This window comes from Chiroxiphia lanceolata, chromosome 25 (genome assembly GCF_009829145.1).
Source record: "Chiroxiphia lanceolata isolate bChiLan1 chromosome 25, bChiLan1.pri, whole genome shotgun sequence".
NCBI lineage: Eukaryota > Metazoa > Chordata > Aves > Passeriformes > Pipridae > Chiroxiphia > Chiroxiphia lanceolata.
The window spans coordinates 6,146,966-6,170,666 of NC_045661.1; the positions used below are offsets into that span (position 1 = coordinate 6,146,966).

General features: G+C 56.8%; 1 protein-coding gene across 5 annotated transcripts; it reads right to left on the reverse strand.

Annotated features, from left to right (window-relative positions):
* Nucleotides 1–287: 287 nt before the first annotated feature.
* KCNC4 (potassium voltage-gated channel subfamily C member 4) lies at nucleotides 288–22,735 on the reverse strand. 5 transcript variants are annotated; one of them, XM_032710825.1, is made up of 5 exons: nucleotides 22,384–22,733; nucleotides 19,821–20,567; nucleotides 14,473–15,409; nucleotides 12,774–12,959; nucleotides 288–775 (listed from the first exon to the last, which is right to left on the reverse strand). In XM_032710825.1, the coding sequence occupies exons 1-5, from the start codon at nucleotides 22,549–22,551 to the stop codon at nucleotides 714–716; spliced, it is 2,100 nt and encodes a 699-aa protein (XP_032566716.1). In that variant the 5' UTR covers nucleotides 22,552–22,733; the 3' UTR covers nucleotides 288–713. The 5 variants fall into 5 exon arrangements, with proteins under 5 accessions (XP_032566716.1, XP_032566719.1, XP_032566714.1 ...); XM_032710828.1 differs by lacking the exon at nucleotides 22,384–22,733 and adding an exon at nucleotides 21,431–21,929; XM_032710823.1 differs by lacking the exon at nucleotides 288–775 and adding an exon at nucleotides 6,441–7,201 and having other exon boundaries at nucleotides 22,384–22,735.
* Nucleotides 22,736–23,701: the final 966 nt, after the last annotated feature.

Below are 23,701 nucleotides of genomic sequence, written 5' to 3' on the forward strand. Positions count from 1 at the left end.
CCCAGGGGTGCTGTGTGGGGATGGGAAGTGTGGCTGTGGCAGGGCTGGCAGCAGGAAGGGGAGTGGGGACACCCCCAAACCTCCCTCCTGGCCCCACTGCCCTGTGGCACCTCTGAGGGGACCCTGCTGCCAACCCCCACCAGGAACGGAGCTGGAGCCCTGGGGAAGGAAGGCTCCTTGGGAGAGCATCCTTTGGCCTTGGGAAGAGCATGTCCACTGGGAAAAGCATCCCTCAGCCTTGGGAGAGCATCCCTGGCATTTGGGGAGAGCATCCCTGGCATTTGGGGAGAGCATCCCTGGCATTTGGGGAGAGCATCCCTGGGGGAATGCATGTCCCAGGTTTGCAGGGAGCATCCCTGGGATCTGGGGAGAGCATCCCTTGGCCTTGGGGAGAGCATGTCCCTTGGGAAGAGCTTCCCTCAGCTTTGGGGAGACCATCTCCCTTGGGAAGAGCATCCCTTGGCCTCAGGGAAAGCATCCCTTGGCCTTGGGAATGGAATCCCTTGGAGAAAGCATCTCTTGGCCTCAGGGAGAGCATCCCTCCACCTTGGGGAGAGCATCCCTCAGGATACACATCCCTCCACCTAAGAGAAGGCATCCCCTGGGGAGAGCATCCCTCGGGGAGGGCATCCCTTGGGAAGAGCATCCCTTGGGAAGAGCATCCCTGGGGGAAGGTGTCCCTCACCGGGGCACTCCCTGGATCCAGCCGGGGCTCAGGAGAAGGTGACCACCTCGCCCTGGGCGTAACTGGAAGCGAGGGCGTCCTGGCAGGAGTCTGCAATTAAAGACACAAATATTAAACACATTAAACATCGTGTTCCAGCGGCTCTTTGGGGAGAAACAGGGGAGTGGGAGGGAGGCTGAGCTTCCAGGGCACCCCGACTTTGTAGGATGGAGAGAACAGACCAAGCACAAAGCAAAATGTGCATTTCCAGAGAGATAAAATGCTGCTGTTCCATCAGTAAACCGGGAAAAAATGGTTTAACAAAGCCTCAGAACGGAATCAGCGATGGAGACCTGGGAAACAATTCTCCAAGAGAAACCAGACGTGGAGTCACGGGGATTTCGAGGGTAAAAATGAAGAACATAGTAAAAATGTCATTCCCACTGCAGCCTTTTCCTTCCAGAAAGCTGCTCCTGCCCAAAACTTCCCAAGCCAACCCCAAGCCAGATGTCCCAAAGCCAAGCCTGGTGCATTAATCCCGCAGTGTTTTTTCTTCTCTCTCTCTCCCTCTCATTTGTTATCATTGAATTAATTACCATTGATTGGAGCTCTGAGTCACCCACCGCCTCTCCCCATGTGCCAGGGCCTGCTTCCCAGGCAAGGGGCTGTCAGGCAGGCAGACAGTGCCTAATGCACATGATAAGCCATGGAATTCTGCTTTATGGATTCAACCCACCTTCCTTCCCTGCAGACCCAACACAGCTCCAAACCCACCCTGTTTTCACCAAAATAAAGGTCTCATTCTCCATCAGGTGTCACTGCACAGCTCGGGTGAGCAATGCCCAGACATAGAGGCTTTTCAAACCCCACATCCCATTGGAATGAAAGCCCCTAAATCCCACAGCTGGCAGGAAAACTTCCCACCTCCCAGACTGCCACAGTGACGGGTCTGGGGACCCAGCATCACCCCCAGCAGCAACCGGGGACCAGCTGCTGAAAATTATCCCAGCTCTTGGTTCCATCAGTCCTGTGAGCAGCTAAAAGCTCTTGGCAGGGCTTGTGGCCTGCTGGAAACATTCCCCATCAGGTCGATTGATTTACCAGGGGCACAAGTCAGCTTTTAACTCCCATCTCCTCCTCCCCGTTCAAAGCCATTTTCTGTGCGAGCTCGAGACCTGCTGCCCACGGCCTCCAGGGACCTGCCTTGGAAGCAGCTTCCCAGCCTTGGAAAAAAAAAGTTAGCACAACTAAAAATAACTAACAACAGCCCAGGTTTTTATTATTTTTTGTCCCCCGGACAAAGCCACCACGAGAAAACCACCCTCCTGTCTCAGCTCATCGGCACCGGCTCCGTTTGTTCAGTGGTCAGTTCCAGCCTCTCCCACCCTCACAGCCCCTTCCTGGAGGCTTTTTTTGGGTGGGGATCTGCCACCCAACATCAGTAGGGTGCTACCCTGACTTGGCACATCCCAGCTCCAAAGATCACCCGGGTTTGCTGTGGTGCTGCCAGGGCCATCCCCCAAAAATTCCAGGGATGGTGAGTTCCCACAGTCCCACTAGGAGCATCTTCCCAAACACCCTGAAGTGCTGCCAGCACCCAGCTGGGCCAGCACAATGTTTGGGTAGGTCCTGCACTAACTCTGAGGAGAAGAACTTGGGGTGTTGGTGGGACAGGAAGCTCAACACGCCCCGGCCACGTGCGCTGGGACCCCAAACCCCCCGTGCCCTGGGCTGATCCCACAGCAGGGGCAGCAGGGGAAGGGGATCCTGCCCCTCTGCCCCCTCAGGTGAGACCCCCCTGCAGAGCTGCCTCCAGCCCTGGGAACAACAGCAGGAGGATGTGGAGCTGCTGGAGAGAGTCCAGAGGAGGCCACGGAGATGCTGCCAGGGCTGGAGCCCCTCTGCTCTGGAGCCAGGCTGGGAGAGCTGGGGGGGGTTCCCCTGGAAACTTTGTTTCTCCAGGGAAACTTTGGAGCCCTTTCCAGTGCCCTTTCCAGGAGAGCTGGAGAGGGACTGGGGACAAGGGATGGAGGGACAGGACACAGGGAATGGCTTCACACTGCCAGAGGGCAGGGATGGATGGGATATTGGGAAGGAATTCTTCCCTGGGAGGGTGGGGAGGTGCTGGGATGGAATTCCTAGAGAAGCTGTGACTACCCTGTCCCTGTAAGTGTCCAAGACCAGGCTGGATGGGGCTTGGAGCAGCCTGGGCTAGGGGAAGGTGTCCCTGCCCATGGCAGGGAGTGGAACAGGATGAGCTTCTAAGTCCCTTCCAGCCCAAACCATTCCCTGATTCTGTGATTATTTTTTCCACAGCACCAGGACTCATTCCCTGCCCCAGCCCATCCCACACAGGAGGAGGAGCATGACCCCCTCCCCAGCAATTTACAAAATACTTTCTGCTCCTTCATTTACCTTTTCTGTGGGAAAAGCGTAAGGATCAAGTGCCCGGGTGGAGGTGAGGAAGTAACAGACTGGGAGCTGGGAGGCTCCTATTTATAAGCTCAACTGCATCTTATTTTGCATCTGCCTCTGCTCTCCCCATTCCTCGTCAGCACGGGCAAACCATGGGGTTGCTATTTATTTTCTATTTTTCCTTTATTGTCATCAAATGAGCACTGAGGATTTTTCCTGGCAGTGCTGGGGAAGCCAGGAACAGGCTCCTTCTGGGTAGAGCAATTACTCTCTTGACATCTTCACCTCCCTCCCGGCAGCCTGACAGGCCTTTCTATTTTCTCAGCTCTTTCAGGCATCTCCTAAGAAACAGAGCGGTTGTTGCAACAATAAAAATTAATACTTTGCACGCAACCCCGGGATCCTGGTGCAGCCTCCACGCAGCGCTGGGCTCCGAGCCTTCCAGGAGGAAAAGAGAAGGAAGAGCTGATGCTGGAAGGGGGAACTGCCCCCAAATCCCCTCCCTGGATCCAAAGGCTGCTCTGGTTTTGCTCCTTGTAGTGCTTTCAGCACCAGGGGTGGGCGGTTATAGGGGTTGGTCCTTGTCCCAACGTGCTGATCCATGTCCCAGAGTGGATGGACACATGGACAGAGGGATGTGGGAGCTCCGACATCGGGACAGTAACAGAGACATTGTGCACCATCTCTAGAGTGTCCAAGGCCAGCTTGGGCAGGGCTTGGAGCAACCTGGGACAGTGGAAGGTGTCCCTGCCCATGGCAGGGGGTGGAACTGGATGGGATTTAAGGTCCCTTCCCACCCAAACATTCCACAGTTCCATAATTTCTGGTCCCATTCCTGTGTCTGGAGCCACAGTGGGGAGAGGGACACGGGGCACTAAAGCTCCGGGCATCCCACTGTCCACAGGCAAGGGACACACACATACAATATACAGTGTTATCCATATGTTCCTCCTCAGTCACAGCATCCTGCTGGGAACAAGACCCAGCAGAGTCCCCTCATCCCATGGGAACCCCTCCTGTCCACACTGGGATGCCCTGACAGTCCCTGTACACCCCTTGAGTTTATTTTTTTTTTTTAAATGCCATGTTAGGACTTGGGCAGAGGCAGCCATGGACCTAATCCTGTGGATTTATTCAGTTCCTCGGGAATAAATCCAACAACCTTCCTTTCTCTGGGCTGGAACGTGAGCTCCTTCCAGATCCCTAAACACAGATAAGCTCTGGGAGGATATTCAGGGGAAGTATCGGATATTCCTGCTCTATTCTTATCCTATTCTCCAGGCAGCCAATTTTGGCCACTGTTTGAGATAAAACCCTGGGCTCCGGAGATATTTACAGCTCTGCTCTGCTCCACTACAGCTCCTCTTACCCAGGGGATTAAGCCCTGCTGAATTCACCCCCAAAATCAACCCAGACCCCTCTTAAAAATACCAACAAGCTGCTTTCTCCCTCCTGCATCCCCCAAATCAGAGGGAGGTGGGGAGGAAGAGGGAGAAGATGCGAAGGGTTTCTCAGCAGTTCGGTGCCTCCCACTGAAATCCCTCCGTCTCCCTTTTGGGGTTTGGTTGTTTTAGAGGAGCTTTCTGCACATTAGTCATCCCCTCTCCCGAGTTGCATAACAGCACAGCTAAAAATTGCATCCTGTGGCAGCTCCTGCCCAGCCCTCCTTGCTCCAGTGGGGATCAGATTTTGGGGGGTCCACCAAAGGTTTTCCACACCAGACAACCAGCTCTGCTGTGGGGAGAGGGGGGGATCTCCTGGGATCTGCTCTGGGATTGATCCTCTGCTTAAAACCCCAAATTTTGGGCATCCTGGTCTGATTCAAGGGACAGGGTTTCATGGCTGGCTCGTCCCCAAAGTTGGTGTGTGACCTTGATAAATCATTTGTGGTCCAGAGACCACTGAAATCACAGAGGGTGACCTTCCCTCTCTCAGGGGATGGGGATATTCCAGCTCCTCCTGCTTCGAGAGGGGAGGATGAGCCAGAGAAATGCCAGCTGGACTCAGCCAGTTCATGGATTTTTGGGTGATTCATGGACCTGCCCAGTCACTCCGACCATTTCCTATGGGAATACACTTTAAGCACAGAAATCCCAGGAATGCAGCTACACCACTAACACACAGGTGCTGCCAACAGGGGGTGAATCCCCAGCACAGCACAGGGGTCAGAAACCACCACAGGACATCCTGGGCAGAGGATGGATGCAGCTCATCCCAATTTCTCCCCAGATCCCCAGAAATTCCAGCACTGGGTCTCTGCAGGGCTCCTGCCATCCAGCCCCAGGATCCAGCTCGTGGCACCAAGTTTTTCCGCCTCTTTTCTGCTTCCCTTCAGCTCTCACAGGGTTGGGACACGGTGAGGGAGGAAGAAAAGCAAAATAAAAGTGAAGGGCTTCTTGTTGGCCCCGGGTAGGACTCGGAGGGGGGTTGTTTTGGAGGTGGAACTGGCTCCTCCTGGCAGCTCCTTCTCTACACTGCGGGAAACTGAGGCACAGGGGGCCTGGGATGGAGCAGGAGGGTCCTGGCTGTGGGAAACACCAAAATCCATCCCAGTTCCTTCAGGGTGTGGGGACCATGGAATTACAGAGTCACTAAGGTTGGAAAAGACCTCCAAGATCATCCAGTCCAACCTTTGCCCATCCCTGCCCCCCAGGGATCCTCACTCTGCATCACTCCCTGAGCTCCAGCTCCAGTTTGGCCGTGATGGAGGGGAAGGCTCTGATCCCCAAAAACCTTTTGGGGCTCTTTTCAAACACGCCCAAAACTAAGCTCTGCTGTCCAGAAAATTCTCCAGGCAGCAGCCCTGCCTTGCTCAGGGTGAGATTGAAAGAGCACCAGGGTGGGATTCCAGACCAGGGCTGCACCCCCAAAGCAGCCCCTGCAGCCCCCCCAAACCCAGATGGCTCTGGGGGGGCTGAGCTGGGGTAACAGAGCAAGACATGAGCCACAAATCAGGGACTGAAGGGTTGGGTTGAGTTCCAGAAACACCTGAGATCATCCAAAAATCACCCCAAAAACTAACATACACGAGCAAAAGCAGCGTAACAGGGGTTTGGCACTCCAGCCTCCTCCTCCTCCCAGGGATGGGGGGGATCTGGGTCAAACCCAGCACCCATTCCCATGGGAATGCTCTGCCCCACCCCCCCGTGTCCATCTCCAGAAAGGATTCATCCCCCCTTTCCATTTAGGCATCATTTTTTGTCTCAAATCCCTCCTGTTCCCACTGTTCAACACCAGCAGCAGCTTTCCCAGGGACCGTTGTTCCTCTTCCCACCACCTCCCAGCTCTTCATGGGAACATCCCTACCTATTATCCCAGCCTCTCCCAGGGCCCTTCAACCTCCACAGGACCTCAGGGCTGCTTTCCAAGGCCTGTCCCTGAGGCTGGATGGAGAATCAGACACAATCTGGGAAAGAACAAGTGTGATTTAGGCAGAAAAAGGCACAAAATGAGAGGGGAGCCACTGCTGGGCAGGGAATAGAGGTTTATTCATCTGTTGCCTCCGGAAACTTGACGCTGGTTTTTAAATTAAAAAAAAAAAAAAATGAAAAAGAAAAACAACAAAACAGAACCTAAAATTATATGAACTCAGCCATTTCCAGCACAATGAGATATAATTTTATAAGTCAACATGTCCTTCTTGTGTTTCCACCACCCTTTAGCCCAAGTGCAACCGGCCCACGGGAGGGAGGGCTCGACCCCAGAGGGAATCACAGGGATCAGCCTGTGGTTTATTTGGGATTAATAATGTTTTGAGGGGGGGAAATGACCCCAACCCCACTCCAGGGGTGTGTCCTGAACACGAGACAAGGTCAGTGGAGACGTTACAGCTCCTGCAGAGCAGGGCAGGGGGGGTGGAGAGGATCAGAACCAGCTGCTCGGGGTGGAGATGTCCCGGCTGGAACTCGCCTGGAAACTGGAGCCACGGAGCTGTTGGGAAGGGGGGACGGAGCGACACGACACAGAGCAGGGTCCGGGAGGTGTTTTAGAGGATGGAGGGGACGGGAGAGCAGGGGCTCTGCAGAGCACAGGGAGAGCTGCAGCGGGACGGGAGCGGGGCCAAGCCCCCCGGGGATCCTGCCACGCCAGCTATGCTGCTCAGGCTCCGGGATTTTCCATAGCCTTGGTGGAGAAAACACACAGGTTAGAGCCGAGCAGCCCCATTCCCAAGGCCGGGAAAGCCGGGAGCACCAGGGGGAGCGTCACCAGCCCCACACCCCAATCAACCCCCTAAAAAATTCCAGGAAGAGCTTTCTGAGGGCAACCAAAGATCCTCCAGACCTTCCCCCTCCCTTCATGGAGCAGCACTGGCCAAAACCAGGACTTGGGAGTCATCAGTCCTGGGAGACCAAACTGCTCCTGGGGAGTGTTGGATTTTGCTTCCCAAATTTTTCTGAATGAGGAATGAAACTGGGGGTTTTGTGGGCTAAAGCAGACAGGGAAAAGCAGCAGAACGCAAACAAATATGGGATTTTGAAGGAGTTATTCCCACGGCTCTGGGTTTTAAACCCCAAGCTGCTGCACACACCTTTCTGTGTGGAAAGGAGCAGGTAGATGTGCTCATTATTTTCCATAAGAAATTGCAGATATTTATATTCCTTCAAGCACAGGAACCCTTCACACTCTTCCCAAAGAGCCAGGAATTGCTCCAGCTTTTATTGGAAAAGCAAACAGCCAAAAGAAATGCTCTCACAGGTCAAAAGCCACTTTTCTTGCTGGAAAGGCACTAAGTATTTGCACTGAAAATTGGATTTTTAGGTCCAACCTGCAGCACTGTTGCAGATGAGTCTGTCCCTGGATCTGCTGCCAAAATATGGAAAATTAATGATGCTCCTGGCCATGGTGAGCCCGATGTCCCTGCACCTGCATCTTCCTGGGTGAGCAAACCCAGCCAAGCCTGAGCCCTTCCCGAGAACCAGCAGGATCCAGGGAAAGCAGGAGCGTGGAAGTGATGGGGTGTGTACAGGGGCAGCACAGGGAGAGGCTCCTGACAGCAGAAAAACAGGGTGATGGATGGCCCCCGGGGCAGTGCCAAGCTTGGAACCCCTCCCTGTGTCCCACCCCCGGGGTGCTCCGGGGGCAGTTTGGGTTCTGCTGGTCTGGCCAGGCTGGTTTGGGCTGGGATCAGGAATCAGTGCTCACCCCGGAGCAGTCACAGCATCACCCCCAGGAGGAGGCCGAGACAAAGTGTCACCCGGAAAAAGCTCCAGAGCACTTTAAACCTGATTTTTATTATCCCCTTCTAATATTTTTTTCCCTATCATTTCTCATCTCCAGCACCCAGCAGGGAGGGTGAGGATCCTTCAACCCCTTCCCACCACTCAGCCCCCCGAGAAGCTCCTTGTTTTTCAGGTAGAGGTGGGTCCAGGGCACAGAGGGACAAACCTGTTGCTGACTCTAGCAAAGCTTTCCCAGTCTCTGCAGTGGAAGCAGGACTAGAACCAGCCCCTGAGAAGAGGAGCAGTTTCCTGATTTACTTTCTGGCTTGGATCCACCCAGCGAGAGGGGAGGGAATGAGCACAGCCCTGAGCTGGAGGGAGCTGGGGATGTTTCTCACCTACAGCAGCTGATGCAAAGACCCTCCTGCTCCCCCCAAAACCCCCAAAAAACTGCATTAGGCTCATCCTTCCTCAGCCCTTGCTCTTTTCCTGGGAGAGCTGTGGCTCTCTGGGGAGCTCACGTTTCCCTGCCACCCTGATCCGTGTGTGGGAAGCAATCCTGCTGAGATCCAACAGTCCCTGAAAGCTTAGGATAACCCTGGATCCAGCACCCAAACAGCACCAGTTTGGCAGGAGGAGTTACGGGGTCGAGGCTTGCTTGGAGCCTCCATGGTGATCCAAGTTTACAGGGAGGATCTTTGCCCTCTTGCTCCATTCTCTGAATAAAAAAGGCTGGAAAAGGGTACAGGAATAGGGCCAAAATCATGCTGCTTGTTCTGATTAAGTCTCCAACACCACAGTTTGGGGCAGCACTTCATAAAGATGTTGGATTCCCCCAGGGACCCTCTGCATCCCCAAGGGCAAACCTTCCCCCAGCCCAGCGCTCCCTTCTCTCCATCAGTTTATTCCCGAGCCACACTCGCAGGAGCACCTGGGAAGGAGCTCAGGGCTCCATCCCTCAAGTCCATCGTGGTTTTCCACCAAGCTCAGGGACAGGAGGAGCCACAAAGCCCCAGGGGGTTGTGTTCTGCTGATTGCCAGGGCTGCAGTTCATTAGCAGAGCCAGAATCCCAGTAACTCCAGTGCTACCTCAGGTCACTGGGATTGCTTTACAAACAGGTTTGCTGCTTATAAAGAGAGTGAGGGGGCACTGTGTGACCCCAGGGGCGCCTCCAAGGCTGGGCTTCCCTCAGGAAATACTCAGTTCCCAGTGCAGGGGCAGGGAGGGGGGAGCACGTGGGACAGGGTAAAGCAGGGAGGCAGCAGTGCCTGGGAATGCCTGTGCTTGTTCCTAACACAGCCCTGGGCCTGGGCTGCTCCTTGCTCCCCCCAGCCAGGCATTGCCAGTGGAAGCTCATAGAATCATAGAACCATAGAATCATAGAATCATAGAATCAGCTGGGTTGGAAGGGATCATCAGAGATCATCAAGATCATCAAGTCCAACCCTTGATCCACTACCACTGTGGTTCCCAGCCCATGGCACTGATGCCACATCCAGTCTCATCTTAAAAACCTCCAGGGATGGAGAATCCACTACTTCCCTGGGCAGCCCATTCCAAGGGCTGAGCACCCTCTCTGCAAAGAAATTCTTCCTAATCTCCAACCTAAACCTCCCCTGGCACAGCTGAAGACCGAGCCCTCTTGTCTTGCTGATGGTTGCCTGGGAAAAGAGACCAACCCCCCCTGGCTCCCCCCTCCTGTCAGGGAGTTGCAGAGAGTGAGGAGGTCTCCCCTGAGCCTCCTCTTCTCCAGGTTGAACAGCCCCAGCTCCCTCAGCCTCTCCTCACAGCACTTGTGCTTGAGTCCCTTCCCCAGCCTTGTTGCTCTTCTCTGGACCTGCTCCAGGACCTCAATGTCCTTCCTGAGCTGAGGGCCCAGAACTGGAGCATCCTCAGCTCCATCCCAGGTCATGGCCCTGCACTGACAGCAAGAGACAGAGGAAGAAAATCTGAAAACACTCTGGGTTTGGCCACAGAGTCAAAAATTGCTGCTGAGCCACATCAGTGTGCTGATAAAGGGGGGGGGAGTTATTTAAAAGGCAGGTGGATGTGGCACTTGGGAACATGGGCAGTGCTGGAGGAACGATTGGACTCAATCTCAGAGCTCTTTTCCAACCTAAATGATTCCATGATTCCATCATAACCCACCTCACTGGCATTGGGGGTGCTGGGCTCTTCCTGCCTCCCTATCCCTCCATCCAAGCAGAGGACAAGGCTTACATTCCAAAGCAGACTCATGCCAACGTGTCTGGGCCCAGCAGGACACATTTTTGGGAACTGCTGAAGGGAGATCAGGGGTCTGAAACCGTCCCTGGCATCAAGGGAGCAAAGGGACACCACTGGAAGCATCCACAGGGGCAAGAAACACATTCCACATGGGAATCCACAGCAACCCAGCTCTGTGTGCCCCAGGCCCAGGTCCAAGGGGTGGTGGGCAGGGGTAACACTTCTCTTTGAGCTGCCCTAACAAGACCAACCACTGGAATTGGGCTTGATCCATGATAAATACCGAGATCTGCAGCTTATTCCTGAACCAGCTCCATCTCCTGCTTTCCACAGCTTGCACAGACACCAGTACCTGTCCCAGGATCTGACAGATGGCCAGCAGCGAGTCGGGCTCAGAACCAAGCTCATCTCAATTTGCAGGGCTGCCAAGAACCCAGGACCAGAACAAACAGCCTCAGCAGGAGATAAATCAGGAGCGAGGGAAGAGGATCCTCTGCGGCTCCCAACGGCTCCTGGCTGGAGGCTGCTCTGCCCCCTGGTCACCTCTGGTCACCCCTGAGCTCTGGAGCATTTCCCCCTGACCTTCTGGGCCAGCATCCCACCCGTCCTACCAGCAGGACCCAGGCACTGAGGTTCCCTCTTCCCAAAAGGTCTCAAGCATCTCTGAAGCCCCTCTGCATCCACCTGTCTCCAGGTGCAACACCATTGCAGCAACGTGGGGATAAGTGAACCACGGACACCTCTGTTTTAAGTTGTAAAAAGCACTCTGATATTGGCAGGGAAGACACCAGAACACCCCAAAAATGATCACCAAAGTGCCCTTTCCAGTAGATGCTGCTGCCACCATGCAAGGAGAGAAACCTCCTGGTCTCCTGCAACCCAGAAATGGGATTTGGGAGCAGCGAAAGCAGCTCTGGATCCTCAGCTCTTAGAGCTCCTCCAGGCTCCAGTGGGACCAGGTTCAAATGCTTCAGCTGAAGAGATGCCCAACTTCAGCATTTTCTGAGGATGACGATCAGCACTGGCTTTCATCCCTCTCCTTCATCCCTTCCAGTTCAGCCTCCCCCTCCCAGTCCGGAGCAGGACTGGAGCCCCCTCACATCTTCACATTAACAGGCATTAAGAAAAGAAACCAACTTCACAGGAAAAGGAACTTCCAGGAAAAAAGCATGAAACATTTCAAGCAAATATTTGACAGTATTTGCCCAAAGATGAGCAAAGCTTTTAATTTTCTCTCTTTTCTATGGTTGAGCCGGAATGCCAAAGGGAATCCTTGATTTCCCAGGAGGAAACAACCAATTTGCTTTTACTACTGTGATAAGTGTGATTGCCCCCAAACACCTCCCTGCATCCCAAGCCCATCCAGTCTCTACCATCCCAACCACTTCCACAAGCAACAGATCCCTGAGGGTCTCCAAAGCACCAACAGGTCTTGGTGAGCAGCTCATCCCTCCTCCTGCCTGATCCCAGCTCCAGGCACCATTCCCTGGGAGCAACAGGCAGCAGCCTGAACACATAAAAAAACCTGCAGAGCTAAAAATCTGAGCCCTGCCCTAAGAATTATCCCAGCAATCGAGGGTGCAGCTGGATTTTGTGGCACTGGATTTACCCTCACAGGGGTGGAGTTGGTGGGAGAGGGGCAGAGAAGGCCGGGACCAGGCTGAAGGGGACTTTGTTTTCTCATGGCAGGAAGAGTTTTGTGTTTTCCTGACTCATCTCCCCCTCAGTTTCCCATGGAAAACCTCAACACTTAAGCACAGCTCCGTTTCCAAACCCAGAGGAGCCTTTCTGGCAGCCCAGAGCTTCTGGCAAGGCAGCACTTGACACATCACAGCTCCCCACGCTCGAACCCACCGAGAGCCGTCGGGGGGGGGAGAGGAAAGGAAAACATGGAGATTTTTTTCCCTACTGAAAACCTTTTGGTCACCTTCAGCCACAACCTCACCACGTGCCCAGGAGATGTCCCTTTCACACCACCCTGAGATGGACAATTGAAGCCCAGGGAGAAGAGTTGGAGGGGCAGAAGTTGGAGCACTGGGGAGCAAAGGGACAGACCTGTCCCCATGCAGGGCAGGAGTCACAGACCCCAAACAGGGGCAATCAGGGGGAGGAGAAAACAAAAAGTGTGGGGCCAGCACAGAGAGATGTGGTGGACGGAGATGAAGCAGATGGAGAGGCAGGAGGACATGGATTTGGGGAGCAGAGAAGAGCTGGGGGGCGGATGGAGATGAACCCCTGCCTTGGATCAACAACAAACCTCCACCTCTCTCCTCCACCTCACCCTGCCAGCTGACACCTCCAGCCGTACCTTTCTGGATGCCTCCATCAGCCGCACAGGAGAAGTCCCCCGTGGCCAGCAGGAAGCACGTGGAGGATTTCTTGTTCCTGTCCCGGGTGCTGGAGCGGCGCAGGGGCCGTTTCCCCTCGTCCGTCGGCGACAGCGGCTGCTCCTCATCCGACAGCACCACGTTGGCCTCCCCGTTCTGCTTGGAGTCTGCAGGGAGGTGGCAGAGACCCATCAGCAGCTGATAAAGCCACAGAACGAGGTGCTCGTGGTGGCCAGAAGGGTTTGGTCAGAGCATTCAAGGAAGCAGATGAAACCAGGTTGCAGACAGTCCAGGCAAAACCCACCAACTGAGGGACAATCCCAGCCTGGACACGTTGATTTGGAGTAATTAACTCCAGGGGAGCAGAACTATCCCAGACTTAATTCCGAGCAGCAAAGAGCAGCTCCTCCCCTGCTGAGGGTTATAAAAACCCTGCGTGAAGCCAAAGCTAAGGAGGAAACCCCCCAGGTCTTTGAGATCCACCCACTTGATTAGTGGGAATTAGCTCTCCAAAACTTCTTGGAGGAACCAGCTGCTCGGGACAGTGGGAGGTGCTAATTAATGTCACTGACTCCCTGGTTCCTCGGTTGAGAGGAGGCTCTGCCACGGGAGGGCCTGGCCTGAGCTCCTGGGGGTGCAGGGGGAAGGGACAGGGTTGACCTGCTCCTGCAGAGCTCCTGCTCCCTCTGCCAGGGCTCCTGGGGCAGACAGGATGTGCAGGCACATGGAAAAGGGAGATTTGTAAGGAAAAAAGCTGTTTGGGGCATTCAGAGCTCCCCGTGTCCCTGCAGATGAAGGACACTGTTAAACACCTGTTCCAGATGTGCAGCTGTCCAGGGCTGACCTCAGTGAGATCATGCTGGTGCAGGACACAACCCCTCTGTGGTCCCTCCTCTTCCAGCTGTTCCAGAGGTGCCACTGGCAGCAAACCAAGAGGAAAAGGGCAGAGCAGCTGCCATGGCCAGTGGTGACACCGGGACAGGGCTCTCAGAGACCCCCAGGCTGAGCCCAGGGGGTGGTGCCCACAAACAGCTGCCCACAACTGGAGCCATGCCCTATCCCGACCCAAAGGAAGGACTGGCCAAACCCCAAACTTCAGGATGAGAGCGAATAATAAATGTCCAGGGGCTGGTTTTGCTCAGGATTTGGAACAGCCATGCAGGGACTGTGTCCACCAGAAAATGAATGGGGAGGTAGGGTCAAGCCCCAGGGAACATCCAGGGATTTATCCATTTTGATGGAGGTTTCCATGATTTATGGTGGGAGGAAGCAAAGGAAAATCTATCCCAAGGGCATGACCAGGCTTAATGGGAGTTGGGCAAGTGGCCTTACCTTTGTTCAGCGTGAGGGAGGGGTGGGCAATGGAGGAACACCTGGAATCCCACCATGGTGAGTTGATCTATGCCATTAGGAGAGCATGGTATGTCTTTTGGAAGAGCAGGATATGGCCTTCCCCCCTTTCCTGGAGGGGGGACTTGATCTGCAGCATCCTGGTCCACCCATAGGGCCCCCAACACCCTCACACTCAAAGGTCCCAGCCCCTTCTACACAGAGTTCTCACCCACCCCAGAGATGGAGGCCACACCCTGGGCTATCCCCAGGGTCACAGGGCCCCAAAAATATTGCCTTGGGTGCTCCCGGAGGTCTCCCCCTCCCTGCTCCCCACCTTTGGGGTCTCACCTGACCGTTTCCGCTCAGTCGCCCCCTCCTCTACTGCCAACGGGCAGGTGTCGCTCTGGGTGCTGTTCCGGGGGGAGTTTTCCTCGGATTTGCCATAGGTGGGGGAGTCCAGAGGGGCTGGACGGGGTATATGCTTTTTCTTCTTCTTTGGCAGCTTCTGCTTGGCCATGGCCAAGGAATAGTACATCCCAAAGTTATTGACGATGACGGGCACGGGCATGGCGATGGTGAGGACCCCGGCCAGGGCACACAAAGCCCCCACCACCATCCCCGACCAGGTCTTGGGGTACATGTCACCGTAGCCCAGGGTCGTCATGGTGACCACGGCCCACCAGAACCCGATGGGGATGTTCTTAAAGTGGGTGTGGTCGCTCCCGGTGGGGTCGGACGTCTTGGCCCCGATGCGCTCGGCGTAGTAGATCATGGTGGCGAAAATCAACACCCCCAAGGCCAGGAAGATGATGAGGAGCAGGAACTCGTTGGTGCTGGCGCGGAGGGTGTGGCCCAGCACCCGGAGCCCCACAAAGTGCCGCGTCAGCTTGAAGATCCGGAGGATCCGGACGAAGCGAACCACCCGCAGGAAGCCCAGCACATCCCGGGCGGCTTTGGAGGACAGGCCGCTGAGACCCACCTCCAGGTAGAAGGGCAGGATGGCCACGAAGTCAATGATGTTGAGCAGGTTTTTGACGAAGAGAAGCTTGTCTGGGCAGCAGATGATGCGGACCAGGAACTCGAGGGTGAACCAGAGGACGCAGACGCCCTCGATGTAGGTGAGGATGGGCTCCGTCTCCACCTTGTGCGTCAGCAGCACCGTCGTGGTGTTGCCCACCACGAGGGTCTCCGTCACGTTGACGTCGATGTTGAAGGCCTCGTGTGTCTCCAGGCAGAAGGTCGTGATGGAGACCAGGATGAAGAAGAGCGAGGCAAAAGCAACGACCTGGGAAAGCAGGAATTACACACGCCGTGAGTGGTGTGGGGCGACCTCTCCTCTTTGGGGGAGGCTCAAAACACCCCAGGAGCTGCCACCCACTGTGCCAAGACCAAGGGTGGAGAGCAGGGAAGGGTTCCTGGACCTGTCCTAGGAGTTGGCAGCAAACCTCAGTGTCTGGGGCCAGAACCTTTCTCCAAGTGCTACGATCTGTCCATGGCAAGGTGAGCTGGGCTCCAGCTGTGGCTGGAGATGTGCCAGAAATGACAGTTATGGGGATGAAGTGAGACCTGGAACAGCCTGAGATCAGAGTGAGACTCCGCTGGGAACAGACACAAAATTTAAGAATTTAATTCCTTAATTTTAAGAGGACAAAGTCAAAGAACTCTCCCCCACGTGCATCCCAAACCACGCCAGATGAGAGGGTCACATCATTCATGACTGTGAGGTTTGGGGTCTGGATGTGTCAGAGATGTCCTTTCACTCCATTCCTGCTCCCCGAGGGTCCGTGGTGGATGATGTGCCCACAAAAGGTCCCAGGACTGAGAGGGCAGGACAAGGAGAGGAGCAGGCAGAGCTCAGCCTCCTGCTGAGGCCTGGGCCTGGTGACACCCAGATATTCCCATTTATCCCCTCTGGCAGACCAGTGAGACCTTTGTCCCCTCCATGCCACCTCCTCCTCATGGATATCAGCGAGGAGGGTGGAAATCAGAGGCTGTGTCAGAAAGAACCACCTTGTGGTGCCCCATCAATCCTGCTCAGCCCCCTCCCGGCTGGATGAGCTCATGATGAGTCCTTTACCCAGAGCATCTGTTTCCAAGAGCCCCTGAAAAAAAAAAAAAAGCTTCTGAGCAGAAAAGCTCTTGCTTTTGTTCCACCTTCCTCCAGCACAAAACCACAGTGGGTTTGGCTCCCTGGGAGCAGATCCTGCTCCAGCCCCTTTGCTGCCCCTGCACTGAGCAGGATGAGACCATTTGCTGCCCAACCCACCCCAGCGGCTGCGTTGGGAAGAGCTGCTCCATGAGGCTGCTCCAGGAGACAGCCCCGGCCCTTGGCTGGAGTGAATCAGCAGCACAGAGAGCCTGAGTCACACTGGAGAAAAACCCAAGCCCGGAGTGGAAGCCCAGAGCCTGCCAGGAGCATCCCTGAGGGGTGTCCCCAAGGGCAAACCCGTGGGGGGACGGCACAGGGAGTGTCAGCCCATCAAGGGTTTGGTGGGAAGGTTAAACCAGGCATTAACTGCTGGAGAAACCTCTGGAAGGTGAGTCTCCCACCCCAGGCACCAGCTCAGGGATGGGATGAGATGCTCCTCACCCCTTAATCAGACCCTTCTGGACCACATGTGGCTCTGAAGGCTGATGAGCCACATGCAGCTTGGGAATTAAATCCAACAAAAAGTGAGCTCTGAAGGCCAGTTTAGCCAGACAAGTGTCCCTACACAGCAGTGGCACAGCCAAAATAATCCGCTTTCAGCCGGTGGCTGACTCATGTTCCTGAGTTTCCCTGTTTGGGAAATCTCGGGAAAACCTCAAGAGTGAAAACTCGGACTCAAAGCAAAGTAGGAAGAAATATAAAAGACCAAGGAAGGGGGTGATACCCTGTGAACACTCAGGTAATGAAGCAGCTCTGCTGTGTGAGAGTGAGCTGAGACCTGATTTAGCTCCAGGAGCAAAAACAACCTCTAAAAATAGGAGAGTCGGGTTCACAGCCAGTGCAAACCATCGTGTCCCCCCCCCAAACCAACAGTGCTGCTCCAGTTTTGTGGCTGACCCAAGATGCCTCAGTCTCTGCTCAAAACTCAAGTTCTTTTCCAAAATGTCTTTAAAATAAAATCAAATCTATGTATTCACCCAGTACCACACCAGAACTCCCACAAACAAGTCCTGCAGAACCTGTTGACGATCTGTGTGATCTCAACCTCACTCAACAGCTTGAGATGGGTGTTCCCAAAGAATCCATGGGCCTACAGGGGCTCACCGACCTGGCAGTGCCCATGGAAGCGAGGACAGGGCTCCCCAAATGGGGAAAAATAATGAGAAGCTCCAAGTAGGAGGAATTTGGAAGTAGAGGTGAAATCCCAGCCAGGGCAGTTTCTCATGGGGAGGAAAAGTGTTAAACTCCAGCTGGGACAGCAGCTGCACCAGGGACCAAATTCCCTGGGAGTGGACTGGACTGAGGAGCCAGGGATCCCATGGACATCAATGGGACATGGAAAAGGGGCTAAAAACTTGGGAGGGATTTCTAATCGTGCAGTTGGCAGCTCAGGAGGAGTGCTGGAGGGAGGGAAAGATGGAAATAGCAGGGAGCCACTGAGTCAGGGCCCAAGGGGCTGCTCCATGGGGAGGAGAAATTCAGCTCCTGAGACTCTTAGTCACAGCTGAGGGTTTGCATGGACACCCTGGGACTGCTGCTTCCCAAGGTTTGGAAAATGCACCAACACTGGCTGCTCTGGAGCATTCTCTGCAACCAGCAGCACCCCTTTGGCTCTGGAAAGGAAGGTGGAGGCCCCAAAATGGGGCAGAATTGAAGAAATCCTGACCACCCCAAACCTCCCCACCCCAAAATAGGGCAGTGTTAAAGAAATCCCCACCACCCCAAACCTCCCCACCCCAAAATAGGGCAGTGTTAAAGAAATCCCCACCACCCCAAACCTCACCAGCCCAGAACATCAGGGCAGCACCATGAACGTTGCACCCACAGAGGTGCTCGTGGACCCCAGAACATCCCAGTGCTGGATGGTTACTCCAGATGGGGAACACTGGGCAGGTTGCACTCACTGGGGTTGGTTTCACTGCTCTGTGCCTCAGATTCCCCTTCTCCCAAACCACACAGGTATTTTTCCCAGTGGTGACCTGGAAAGGTGACCATTCCCCTGGCATTGCTGAGCCTTTAGCACAGAGCAGTGAGAAGGAAGCAGGGAGCTCCCAGTACAAACCAGTCCCACTCCAGCCCCAGCCAGGGCTCCATCACAACCATCTCTGCTCCCTCCAACACATTCCTCCTGCTAAAGCCTTTCCAGGAGCAGCTCAGCACACAGGAAAACAGGAAACACGGGAAAAGCAAATCCAAATAACACCATGGTAGGGGGGTGGGGGGTAAGGAGTTGAATTATTGTGCTTGGGTTTATTTTTAATTTTGTCGAATATTTTATTTGGAGCTCTGCACCACTTGGCATCTCCCTGAGGTGATGAGCCCGCAGAGATGGGCAAAGGAGCGGGTTCCCCCCTTTTAGGAGGAGTTCAGCTCTCCCTGCCCGAGCATCCTCTGCGGGTGTGTGTTGCAAAAACACCTCCCTGCCAAACCGACCCCTGCCCTGCGCTGCTGGTGGGTGTGAAATGCCTGCAGGATTTCTTGCCATCGATGGGGGGTTTTTACACCTCTAAGTGCATCCAGAATTCCTTTTGATCCCAAATGCCCGTCCGTGTGGGGGGCGCAGGTTTATGAGCTGGGTGTGACGGGGGATGGGACTGGGTGGGTACAGGGGGGTGTCTGGGGATTGGGGGACAGCATTTTGGGGATGATCTGAGAGCAGCTGGGAGAGGAGACACATGCACAGAGAGCCTGGAGATGCGCCTGGTTTTGGGGAAAACATCCCGGGCATGTCGGTGCCCATGGGTAGGGACTGTCTGTGTGCCCAGGGAGGCCCGGGGGGGCTGTGGGTGCAGGGTCCTGCTCACGTGTGTGAGCACATGGGGCCCTGGGGACGTGTGTGGGTGTGGGGGCTGGGGAGGGGTGGTTTGTGTGTTAACAGCTGAGAGCCTGTGCTCTCACGTGCTGATGGGCACCACGTCCTGATGGGCACCACGTCCTGATGGGCACCGTGTCCTCATGGGCACCGTGGGCGGCATCAACACGGTGACAGTGGGGGACAGGGGGCCACAGGGTGTCCTTCGGGGCTGCTGCTGCTGCAGAAGAGGAGCACGAGCTCCTTGGGGACAGTCATGAGGATCCCATTTGCTTCAGGACCAGCCCTGACCCCCTCTCCACACCTCGGCCACTGAACGTGGCTTTTGGCGTGGCCATAACCCAGCGAGAGGAACCCAAGCACTCTGCCTGTCCTGGAGCATCCTTGGCCTCTGCCAAGACTCAGCCTTTCCAAGAGCAATCCCTCACCTCTGTATGCCCCAGAGGTGCCCAGGCAGCACCTGAGGGTGCAAAGGAGGCAGGGGTTGGGTTTGCCTCCAGTTTCAGCCCAGCATCCCCAGGTGTGATGCATTGGGAGGAAACTGGGAGATGATGGAAGAGGTGTCCTGTAGGATGGGGGACGGCCAATGTGCCCGATGGGAGGAGGGGGATGACAATGAGGGCACCCACAAAAAACCACAAGAAAAGTCCATCTCACCACAGGGACAGGGAGTTGAAGACACAACCCCAGCAGGGCCCCATCCCACGTCCCCACCGGCGCGTTGCGGGATCTTACCCTGGCCGCCTTGGACGAGTAGGGATCCTCAAAGAGCGCCCACATCTTGGGCTGCCAATTCCGACAGCAGCCACCCCCTCCAGCAGCCCCCGCCGCCCCGGGGGGCCTGTCATCCATGCCCAGGCGCTGCAAGGCCATCTCCCTACCCCCTTCCTCTTCGGGCTCCTCTCCACTGGCCCCTCCGCCGGGCTCGGGGCTCTCGAAGATGTCCAGGGCCTCCTCGGCGTCGCGGTGCTGCCGGTAGGTCATCCAGCAGCAGGGCTCCACGTCGGTCTCGTCGATGCCCCAGTAGGTGAGCTCCTCCTCGAAGAGGGGCCCGCAGATGTCCGCGGGGCAGTGCAGCTTCCCCGTGCGGTAGTAGTTGAGCACGTAGGAGAAGATCCCGGGGTGGCGGTCGAAAAAGAACTCGTTGCTCTTCCCGTCAAAGTCAAAGTTGCTCTGGGCGTCGGGGTCGGCGAGCCAGGCCAGGCGGGTGCCCGGCAAAGTCCGCAGGGTGCTCTTGTAGGTCTCATGCCGGGTGCCCCCCACGTTGATGGTGATCTTGTCCGACTCTTCCCCTTTGCCCATCTCTTCCTTCAGGCATGTTTTGGAGGGTGGTTTGTTCCCAGACTTGCGTCCACGGTAGGAGGAGACACACACCGAGCTGATCATAGATTTCGGTGGATGGGAGATGCACGGAACGCGCACCCTTCCTCCGGGCCAGGAGCTGGGGGTCGGCGGAGGCGGGAGAGGGGGGCACAGATGGGACTGGGGAGGGGAAAAGGGGGGGCTCAGGCTTGGCTCTGGCCTCGGGGGGAGCGAGCTGGAGCCGAGCCGGACACCGCTGGCTGCCGGGGGACAGCAGGGGAGGCTGCAACCTCCACCCCCTCCCAAACCACCCCCCCGAATAAAACCGCCCTAAACCGGGAGCCGGTGCAGCCCTACCGGGCAGCAACAAGTGCGGGATGGAGGGGGCCCGGGGCGGGCGGGGGGGGCTGCGGACCCAGCTGGGAGGATGCTGGGGAAGGGATGGGGGGATGCTGGGCCCCGCCGGGCGCCGCGTCCCCCCCGGCCCGGTACCTGCAGCTCCAGGCGCGGGGGGGGCTCCGCCGCCCGCCCCTCCCGCTCCGGCGGCTCCCTTCACCCCCCCCGGGCCGGGCTCGGGGAGGGGGCGGCGGCCGGGGGGCAAGTCCCCGGTCCCCGGCGGGGAGAGGAGGGGATGGATGCGCCCCCTCCGCCTCCCCTCCCGCTCCCCTTCCCCGGGGGGGCTCCGCTCACGCGTGGCCGGGCCAGGGGGGCCTGTTGCTCCCCGGCGGTGCCTCCCGGGGCTCGGCGCGGGGGAGGCGGCGGGAGCGGCTGCGGGGCTCGGCCGGGCTTTTATAGGGCTGGGAGCGAGCGGCGGGGTTACGGGAGCCGGCGCCGCCCCGCCGGGGGGCCGGAGACCCCCCGCCCCAGCGCCCAGCCCCGCAGCACCCCCCCGGCGCCCCCGCCGCTGCCCTCCCTCCCATCCCCGCATCCCTCCCTCCGCTCCATCCTCCCATCCCTCCATCCATCCCTCCATCCCCTCCACCCACCCCCAGCCCAGCCCCCCGCCTCCCCGCAGGTCCCCCGCACCCCCGGGCACCGCTCACCTCCCCGCGGGGCCCGACGTGCCGCTGAGGGTCTCGGGGGGTCGGTGTCAGCGAGGAGTGAACCTCGGACACCCCAGCTCCGCTTCGCGCCGGAGGGGAAATGCAGCCCAGAGCTGCCTGCGGATCTGGAGCCAGCTCTTGGCAGAGGCTCCCGCAGATCCCATCCCTCCCTGGCTCGCAGTCCCTCGCTCAGCGAGAGGTCAGGAGATACCGACCCCAGGGCCGGTGGGGAGCTGGGGGGCCGCAGACAGACCTGGCCCCCCTTCCCTCCCACTGCCCTCCCCGAGCATCTCTCCGCCCTGTTTCGCCTCCTGCGTGAGCGATGTCCCTTTCCCTCCGCGGCCCCGAGGCTGGGACCGGGGGTAACGACCACCCCCGGGGCTCTCCCCCCTAAACCCCCTTCCTCGGGGGAATCCTACACCCCCGGGGGGCTGGTGGTGCTCACTCCCGGCTCCTGAGGCTGGGGAGAAGCTGTGGTGCCCCAGGGGCCAAGGCTGTCACCCTGGGGAAGACCCGAGGGACTCATCCTGCCAGTGCTGTTTACTCCTGCACTGGCACTGCTGGTGCTGGGGGGGTGGGGGAGTGTGCGAGTGGGGGGTTGGGGGGTCATGGAGGGGATCCAAGCCCAGCACAGGCCTGTTATTGGGGTGGGGGGCTGATCCAGAGGGATCAGCACTTGGATAAGGGGGTCCTTGGTGCAGGGCGGGGGTGAGGGTTGTGGTTAGTGAGCGGGGGGGGTGCTGCCCCAGCATCTCTCTCTGCACCTCCCAGCGCTGTGTGGTGCGTCCCCCCAGGTCCCCTGGTCACCCCCTGCCCAGTTTTGTCCCCTCACATGTGCCCCCCGTATCCGCGGGGTGTTGGGGGTGGTTTGGGGCAAAAGCTCCACCCAAAAAAAAAAAAAAAAAAACAAAAACAAAAACCCACGGGGCACGAGAGCCACGCTCAGATCTTACCACCAAGAAAGCCCCACTCCAACTGTGCCTGCAACTCCAGAGCTTCCAGGGCCGGATCCCGAGCGGGTGGAGGCTGGCGGAGCTCCACGCCCGAAGCACCCGGAGCTGCACCGGCGGGAGCGCCTGGAGCCCGAGGGAAAACCGTGCTGGAAAAATCGAGCCTTGCATCACCGGCCAGGCATCGCAGCTCAGCTCCTCGGTGGCGGCGAGGCGAGTTTGGCCAGGAGGAAGGAATGCTGCGACCTGCGGCTAATTTTTTATCCGGAGACTTTTCATCCCACCAGGGAGAGCTCCGTGCACCCAAGCGCGGCCGTTCCCGGGGTGGGAGGAGGTGGCCAGGCAGACAAATGGGTTGTATCTGGGGAAGGAAGAGATCTTTTAGCCCAGCAACACCCGCCCAAAGCTGTCTGCTCTCCAAATATGCCTTTGGATTTTTAATGTCCATGGGAGAAAAAAAAAAAAAAAAAAGAAAAAAAAAAAGAAAAGAGAGAGAGAGGAAGAGAGAAAATGGCAAGAGCTGGATGAATAAGGGCCTTTTTGGAGCAAGAGGGAGTCACTTCTGCAGGGACCTCCTGCAAGGCTCAGGGCATCTCAGATAACATCCAGGAGAGGGATGGAATGAAGAGCAGGACCTGGAAGACCTCAAGGAGGATCAGCTCCAGCCTGGAAAGCCACACGTCTTGGGTGGGTCCTGAGGACATGGTGAGGGGTCTCTGGTCCACCCCACTGGTCTCACCCCCTGACCCAGCCCAACACTCTGAGCCTTGCCCATGGTCCACTGGGCAAGTCCCCAGAGGTGGGAGAGACCAGGGCCACGGGCCATGGGATGCTCAGAGAGCTGAGTGGCCTCCTGGAGAAGCTGGGGCCACACTGGGATCCTGCAATGTCTCCATCCATGAAGGGATGGAGGAGGAAGGTAGATCAGGTGCCTCAGTTTAGGGAGAGACAATCCTGCTTTGGTGTGGAAACAGCCAAACCAACCTCTCCAGGTCCTTCCAGCCCAGGCTTCTGTTACTAAAAGATATGTTGACCTCAGGAACCCCTGGGTGCTCCAAACAAGGTCTCTGCCCTCTTCCCATCATGTTTTTGGTGGGATAGATCCATCTTTGGGTGGTGGCACCCACAGCACCCTCTCCCCAGGGTGTGAGCCCCGAGAAGCCTCTCTGGGCACTCTCTTGGAGGAGGGTCTTCCCAAAAAAGCTGTCACGTGCCCTGGGTAAGGTCCATCTTCACCATCTGTCTCTGTCGGGTGAATTTCCACCTAAAATTACCCATTTTAGCTGCGCAAGTTGAACAGAGTTTGTAGCCCCATCCCTCT